The sequence below is a fragment of the Haemorhous mexicanus genome, chromosome 8 (assembly GCF_027477595.1).
Source record: "Haemorhous mexicanus isolate bHaeMex1 chromosome 8, bHaeMex1.pri, whole genome shotgun sequence".
Lineage (NCBI taxonomy): Eukaryota > Metazoa > Chordata > Aves > Passeriformes > Fringillidae > Haemorhous > Haemorhous mexicanus.
Window position 1 is genome coordinate 6,527,210 of NC_082348.1, and position 7,990 is coordinate 6,535,199.

At 40.1% G+C, this 7,990-nt stretch overlaps 1 protein-coding gene across 6 annotated transcripts in view; it reads left to right on the forward strand.

Moving 5' to 3' along the window:
- Window positions 1–7,468, forward strand: part of ZRANB3 (zinc finger RANBP2-type containing 3) — a 40,856-nt gene extending 33,388 nt beyond the window's left edge. For all 6 annotated transcript variants that reach the window (XM_059852565.1, XM_059852564.1, XM_059852562.1 and 3 more), the window contains 7 exons: window positions 430–512; window positions 1,943–2,044; window positions 2,888–3,030; window positions 4,383–4,514; window positions 5,362–5,749; window positions 6,177–6,308; window positions 6,636–7,468. In XM_059852565.1, coding sequence (XP_059708548.1) covers window positions 430–512; window positions 1,943–2,044; window positions 2,888–3,030; window positions 4,383–4,514; window positions 5,362–5,749; window positions 6,177–6,308; window positions 6,636–6,734 — 1,079 coding nt within the window. In that variant the 3' untranslated portion in view covers window positions 6,735–7,468. The remainder of the gene's footprint in view (window positions 1–429; window positions 513–1,942; window positions 2,045–2,887; window positions 3,031–4,382; window positions 4,515–5,361; window positions 5,750–6,176; window positions 6,309–6,635) is intronic.
- The last annotated feature ends 522 nt before the right edge of the window (window positions 7,469–7,990 follow it).

The following is a 7,990-nucleotide window of genomic DNA, read 5'->3' on the forward strand; positions in this document are numbered from 1 at the left end:
TAAATGCCTCTGGCATGAAAAATGGGTTTTAATTAAAAACCTACACCTCTGAAACACAGAAGTACAAACACCAGCATGGGACTTTCTCATTCTGGCCTGGGACATTTGTTGAATTTGGATGCTGGATAAGCCCAGCCTTTCCACACAGCTCCTGGAGCAAACCAGAGCTGAGTGACTTCAGGATTGTGTCAAACCAGCAGCTGGGAATGTGGATGATTTTACTGGAACTCAGGACAGACACAGGCAAACAGATGATGGGTCATCCAGGAGAAACAGAAAATGAAATACACAAATACCTTTCAGAGTTAGCTGCTTGAGCTCTGCACCTTACATTGTTCTGGAATTAGATAAATATTAAATATTATTTTTAATGTTAAGAGTAGAATGAATGAATAAAAATCTTTAATGCCAACATTTTTTCTGTTGTAGATAAATCAGACACATTCAAAATATATGATGGGCTTATGTTCTGTGCAAGCAGGAATACTGATAGAATCCACCTCTATACAAAGGTAAACCTGAAATATGCACGGTTATTGTTATTTTAAAATTGCAAAGGAGAATGTTGCTCTATGAAATGTTTCTGTATGCTCTCCTTTGTTCTGCTTGATGTAAAAGCATTAATATTTTTGTACTAACTGAAATGTACAAGAATTAGGTAGTTTATCATCCTAGTTCTTTTCCTCAATGGAATTTAGTAATAATTCCTTAGATACATAACTCCCAACACTTCTCTTGGTTTACAGAATTGGGCTAATATGTTAAATCATCTGGAATAGAAATTCCAGTGACAGTTGTTTAAAATTCCTTTTTTATTATTAGGAAAGTAACAAAATAACTTGAATAGAATAACATTCAAAATTCAAATAAAAAAATGACAGTAAATCCTGACAAACTAAGTAAATAAAATATTGCCACCACGTTTTCAGAAAGCTCAACATTGGTGCTATGTGTAAGTTAGTAATTTCTTTAATAAAGTCCATTATCATTAATTTGCAGTGGTGATTTAGTACAGAAAGCAGCAGCTGGGAATTTTCCAGGTCATTATTCAAGGGGAGGTCAGGACTTGCCAATTTCTTCTTTCAAGTGATAGGAAAGTTCAGTGGGAAAATTTTGTCCAATTCACTGAGTGAATCAGTGTATTCAGGTGCCACTGAAGCAGCACAGATAACTGAGGGCAAGCCTTTGAGATAAGACATTTCTATGAGGCTGAGGCAGCTGGGAAAAGTCAAAGAGAGTCCAAAAGTCCTCTTGAATCTGAAAATTTGTTATATGTACTTACAGTGTATGCTGCTGCCTAGCTTCACATGTTTTATTCAAAGATGCATTTTGGGTGGCTTTTGGGCAATCGTCTGGTTTTGGTTTTGCTGGGATTAGAGATTTATGGTGCCAGATACTGCACAAAATCTACTGAATGGTGAGACCCCAGGGAATTCTGCTTTGACTCTTCTCAAATGGTTCTGAATCATCAGTAAATTCCTTGGTTAGATGTACCCCCTGGACAACTTATTCCTTTGAAAATTAAGTGGAGAACTTTTTCAGACATTACAAAGAAGTATGATAAACAATGTTCAAGAATTCTTATTTTAAATTGTAATGAAGTGACATTCTCCTATCTCCAATCATTCATTTCCCTTAAAATTCAGTCAAGAGGATTGTAATTTCAGTTTAATATAAGGCAGTTTGTGTGTCTGAACTATCTGCAAGGAAAAATCAGATCTATTAAAAGTTAAATTGTTCAGCCTTGTTACTTTTAGGTCAATTAATATGAATAACCTTCCTTGCATTTTTGCTGTTATCTCTGTGCCTTATTGTTAATTCTGGAAAAATTTGACCTTGAGGAACTAAATTTAGTAGGAAGGGAGGAGAATTCACTTGAAACAGATTACTTTTCTACATTGTGCTACATTGCATCTGTAAACAAAACTGTTTGCTTGTCTAGGATGGTGAACCACTGAATCATAATTTCATTCCACTGGACATACAGCTGGATAACTGGGAAGATTTACCAGAGACTTTCCAGAACAAAAAAAATCGTGCATTGGTAAGAACAAGCTCTGCTGACACAGCAATATAATATTTAATGCAGAAGAAGATTACTTACTTTTACAAAAGTAAATGCAGAATACTGCCAGGCCTTGGCATATAGGCACAGTTTCATCAAAGCAATCTTACAGATGTTGATGTGAATATTAATTATGGAATCTTTTACTTTGGCAAATTATTGTGCTTCCTGTTCACACTGCAGTAGAAGGAATTAACCAGGCATCATTTCATTTCTCATTTACAGGATTAGTTACTAACTTTCATAAGTCAACAAAATAACTTCTAAAGGTTCTGAATAAGAATGTTCTAGATTGTATCATAGCTGCAGGCCTGAGCAGGCCTCCACTCTCACTGTCCCTTTGGTCTACTAACAGTTTTCAAAGCACTGTCAGGCACAGCTCCACAGAGACATTCAGTTAATTTAGGAATAAAGATCCCATTCATAATGGGGTTTGAGAAGAACACTGCAAACACAAGTACTCAAGTAAGGAAATCCAGATTTAAACTGGATGGGAAATATTTTCTGCTTAACTTAAAATCTGATTTTCCAAACAGAAAACCATCATGTAGGAATAAAACTGATTCTTTCTGTAGGTTCTCCAGCAAGTTTGGAATTTAAATTTGTACTGGGGATACCTGACTGATTGAACCAGCTGTTGTGTGAAGCAGCTACTGAGTGGGTTCACAGATGGGGGGGTGTGAAGAGTTACTTGAAAGCACCATCTCTGGTTGTAGGAGCTGTTTCCAGCCAGGGTAGAATGCATTCATCTATGGCACTGTTTTGCTGTAATTAGCTCTGTGCAAAGCCTGTCCTGCTGCTGACTGTCATATTCTTTGCCAGATCCTGAGGTTTGTGAAAGAATGGACTCATCTAACAGCAATGAAACAGAAGATTGTCAGAAAAAGTGGTCAGATATTCTGTAGTCCCATTCATGCTGCAGAGGAGCTCTCTAAAAAGCAGTCCGGGGGCAGCAGCACAAAGAGGTATGTGGGGCTTGGTTTTAATTCCTCCAACTAATTACTGCAGAAAGTTTGATTAATTTAATGTGGTCTTCAGTAGAATGATGCTGTCTGAACTGGACATTCAGTGAATACTTGTCACAGTGACAGAGGCAACCAGGCATGTTGATGAATCTGCTGGAAGTGTCTCCTTCCCTGCCCAGCTCTGTGCCCCATTCAGCAGCTGCTCTGGCTCTGCTGCACTGCATGTTTTAACATCTGGAACTTGCCAGGTGTTTTAAAGGAAAAAACCTGACCTCAGGGCCACAACAGAAAAGTAAGGTCAAAGCACCTTGTTTCTCCCCGCCTGCAAGCAGATATAAATCATTAAATCATTGCCATCAGTGAGCTAATGTTTTATTCATAATTCACAGCCAACTCAAACCCTTTCCAGTTCTTGTTTTTTCTTTAGGCAGTTCTGTTCTCTGTGAATGACATTTGTCAAAACTGTGGCTCTCTTTGCTGAGTGTCACTGAAAAGGGCTGGTGTTTGATCCTTGTTAAAACCTAAATGTACCTTTGATTCCCTTTCTTTTTCTGATACCTTCCTTGACAGACATTTGTAGCCTCAGTGCTGTCATTGCTCTGCACAGAACATGTCATGCAAACCATCTAAAACCTTCTTATTCCCTTCAATCCATACTGTTAAATTCCTCAGGGTGACTCTATTTTGGCTTTAGGTAAGAATGAAGTAAATAAATAGTTTGTAATTCCAGTAGTATCAGAAGCAGAGGGTAATAAGTGTTAACCTCTTGCCTGATTGTGTCCTTCCATGAAGTATAGGAAAAATCTGTGAATGGTTTTAGAAAACCTACCAGGACCTACAGCAGCTGTGTAGGTTTTGGCAGATGTTCAGTTCAGAGATGTCCTCAGAAGAAGTTGTCTGAATAGTGGTTTCTGTGAAGCAGTTTTAAATAAGAGCAGTTGTGTTTTGCAGAGTTTCACACAAAAATAAAGCAGGGAGATCAAACATAAGTAACAGAGCAAGGAGTCCTCCAGAGCTTGTAAAGCTTCCTGGATTATCCAGTGTCACTGAGACATCACCTAACTGAAACAAAATGCCTTTCAGGTTTCACTGGCAGGCAGTATCAAATTGCAGTCATTTTTAAATTGTTATACACAAACCAAGTTACCTATTCACTGGTTAGAATTCTCTTTTAGAAAAAGGTATTTAATATGGAAGTATATAAAGCACGTTTTCCCAAACTTTCTTCATTTCTCATCCAGAAAATGAGGAATGTTTGAAGAGAATGTGCTGTACCAATGTTGCTGCAGCCCAGAGTGCTGTTTCTCGAGGGAGATTGCTCCCTTTGCTGACAGGATTTGTCACTCTCTCAGGTATGTGACCAGGGAGGATGTGGCAGCAGCCTCGCTCTCCAAGGCCAGCAGCAGCGGGGGCAGCGTTCGCCTCATCTCCAAAGAAATGGGGGCTTCTGTGGACAAAGGTGCTTCTCCTAAACCATCCACAAAGTAGGTTTATTAATACAATAGAATGATTAAGTTCTTTTGCCACATTTTTTTTAATGGTAGTAAAATTATTTGCTCTGAGTGTCTGCTTTGCTTAAGTACAGTAGTTAGATAAGAAACTTGCTGTAGTGCTAATGAGCTCTGTTTTATTCTTTTAACAATTTAGATTTCATCTGTTGTCTGCTGACAGAGCTGCTAATTAACTGAGTCTGACTAACATAAAACAAGAGAATAGTTATGTGATTCAGTTAGAGAAAAGAATGTTAGCTCAGCCCTCCTGTGAGGTGAACATCAAATTGAGGACACCGAATTTGCTCTTATTTTGCCTCAGAATTTAAAAAAAATGGGAACAATGAAGTGAAAATTCCAAACGGGAATTGCCCTTTTAAAAACTTTATTAAACAAGCACTGTGTATCCTACTTTGTTTTGAGTAGGAAATTTCATAGGCAGCCATGGAGATTGTAAAGAGAAACCAGGATCTTTCCTTTGACTTAATTACTTCTGTTAAAGAGGGGGCTGAAACATTTTACTTTTGTATGTGTACATGCCTGGTGGAAATCACCATGTCTTTATAAATACAGCATTATTTCAGCTAACGATTGAGTATAGTAAGATGTGCAGAAGAAAAATTGCCTTGTTATATTGCCAAATTTTGTTTAAATGGAAATGTAAACCAAGTAAAGGCTTTGCACTGTGCAGGTATCAATCTGAGCAAGGTATTATTTAAGCTAAAATGATTTTTCAGAACATGAAAGATATCTAATTGAAATACTCAGTGCATAACCCCCCCCATGAACTGGACTGCTGAATATCATTTATCCAGAGCTGTACTTTGTTCTCTGCCATCAGATTGCTTCCAGAAACTGGGAATGATCCCTCAGCCCTTCCTCCAGGGCAGACTGATGCTGGAAGCGCCTCCCTGTGCAAAGGGTATCTGCAGGCCCTGGACGAGCAGGGGACCCCACTGTGTCTGAGCTGCCAGCAGCCAACAGCTCAGCCCCCGCCCGGCTGCCCGGCCTGGGACACGCGGTTCTGCTGCCACGCCTGCCAGGAGGACTTCTCCATCCGCTCCAGCCAGAGCTACCTGCGCTCCAAGGTGTTCCAGATCGAGCACGGCGTGTGCCAGTGCTGCCAGCACAACGCCCAGGAGCTTTTCCTCAGCGTCAGGGATGCCCCCAGGAGCCAGAGGAAGCAGCTTCTGGAGAGCTCTTGGATGTCTCACCTTCCCCTTGGGCAGGTGATGGTTCTGGGGTTTCAGCAGTAACAGCTGGTCTGTGTATAGAGTTCAGAGACAGCCAAAAATGTTTTTACAGATTTAAGACAGAAAGGTAACCTAGCACCAGCAACAGAACAAGAAAAAACAAGTCCTTAGAAACAATCAAATTAACTAAATCCCACTGTCTTCTAACACCTCTAAAATGCACAGACATCAGAGCTCTGATTCTGTAGGGAGGTGCATGTACAGCCAGGCCTGGCTGAAAACATGCCAACTGCTTAAGAGTTGTTGCTTGTCCAGTGGGAGTGACTAAAAAATGCCAAGGCTGCCTTTCTTTATCTTGATGAAGACTGTAGCTAGCTGCTTCCCAGAATTTTGTTGTTCCTACAGGAGGATGTCCATGTAGTTGAGGAGTGTCTTACCCTGGCATGTCCTTTGTGTGCTGCAGCTTAATGAGATGATCAGGAGCCCGGCAGAGGGGCAGTTCTGGCAGGTGGATCACATCCAGCCCGTGTACAGCGGAGGAGGACAGTGCTCCCTGGAGAACCTTCAGACCCTGTGCACAGCCTGCCACAGGGAGGTCAGTGTGTGGAGCCAGGAATCCTGGCCCTCTCCCAGGGAACAGCAGGGGGGAAACTGCACTTAGGCTCCTCCTCAGCCCTGCTCCCTCCTGCTGCAGAACCCAAGTGTTCACAGCCTCTCCCTCCCATACAGTCAAGGTGGAAAGGCAGCATTAAACTATTACAATTTGACAGTTTAGGAAAATGTTGCCTTAATTAACATTTGCATTTCATCATGCTGTCTACTGCAAAGACAGACTGGAGTTTAACTGTGGGCTAATGCTTTCTGCTGGACATGTTTCCAAGTATCAATACTCACTGAACCAACCTGTCTCTCTCTTTTGCAGAGAACTGCAAAACAGGCCAAGGAAAGAAGCCAGCTGAAGAGAAGGTCTTTAGCTACAAAGTATGCCTGTGATATCACCAAATTTTTGGTGAAGAAGTAAAATGCACAGTACATTCAGGTACATTGCAACAATGAAACCAATATAGTTAGTGTTTTCCTCTTGCACTGATTTAACAGAAATTGCTGATATCATGCTGTTAGTAGAGAGAAGAAAATAAGGAATTAAACCAAAGAAATTATCTCTAACATCCATCTGATCATCATGTTTTTTAATGGCCCTGGTTTAAAGCTAAATTTCTGTGTAGAACTTTAATGCCATTTTGAAGCATTATGGTTTCCTCTTGTAGGGTAGTTCAGGCTGCAAGAATTTAAGGAAGTTCTTTTGAACCTGCTGGTGGTATTACAGGGTTCAATTGTATTGGGAACTTCATGGACCTAGAAGATGTCTTAGTTTTAATTCTTTTTGTTACTCACATAGCAAAACCACAGAATAAAATACAGTGATTATGACAAAAACTACCACAAATGATTTGTTTCCTCTAGTGCTGCTCACCCACAGAAGGCTAACTCCTGGCATGAGCCTGACTTACAGGATTTTGGCATTTTGAATTGATGTCAGTTGAATTCTGGTTTTATTTAAAACAGCTTGTATTGAAATGTTACTCAGGATAGGAAACATTAAATATTAGCAATTATCTCATCAAAGGTCGTTTCTGGGAAATGCTACAGTCAAATTCTCCTTAATGAGATTGCAGAGATCCTGGTAATTTTGGACTGCTTACCTGGCTTGCTTTACAGTTACTTTAAATAAATAAATACCGTTCTTTCTCCTGATGATTTTTTTTCATGCTCTGTCTCTCCTCCCCCCCCGATGCTGAGCTGTAAGCTCATAAAGCAGAACTGTGCACAACACAGTGCAGGCCTGAAATTTCAACTACAGCTACTTAAAATAAGCTGAATTATCCTTCTGAGAAAAATCTTTGAAGTTACAACTCTTGAACAGAGACAAAGACTGTTTAAGACAAGGTAGTTGCATGAGTGCACTAACAGGCCTTTAGCTGTGTTGATGATGTTTGTGGTGTCTGAGTATGATAAAGGAATCACCTCTCCAGCACTTTCAATGACCAGGCAGGAACAGCCTGATAACCAAGGAGAGAGTCTTTCAAGTTTCTGCAGCGTTTACAAAAGGCCAGTCTAATATTTCATGAGAGAGGAGGAAACCAGAAGTATTGGGGAAGAAGCTGAACCTAAATTTTACTTACCAGTAAATCAGGAATTGTTTGATGTAATTAATTTTAAAGAAGCCATACAGTTAAAGAGTAGCTAAAGGTCTTTATCATACTTACCCTGATGTCT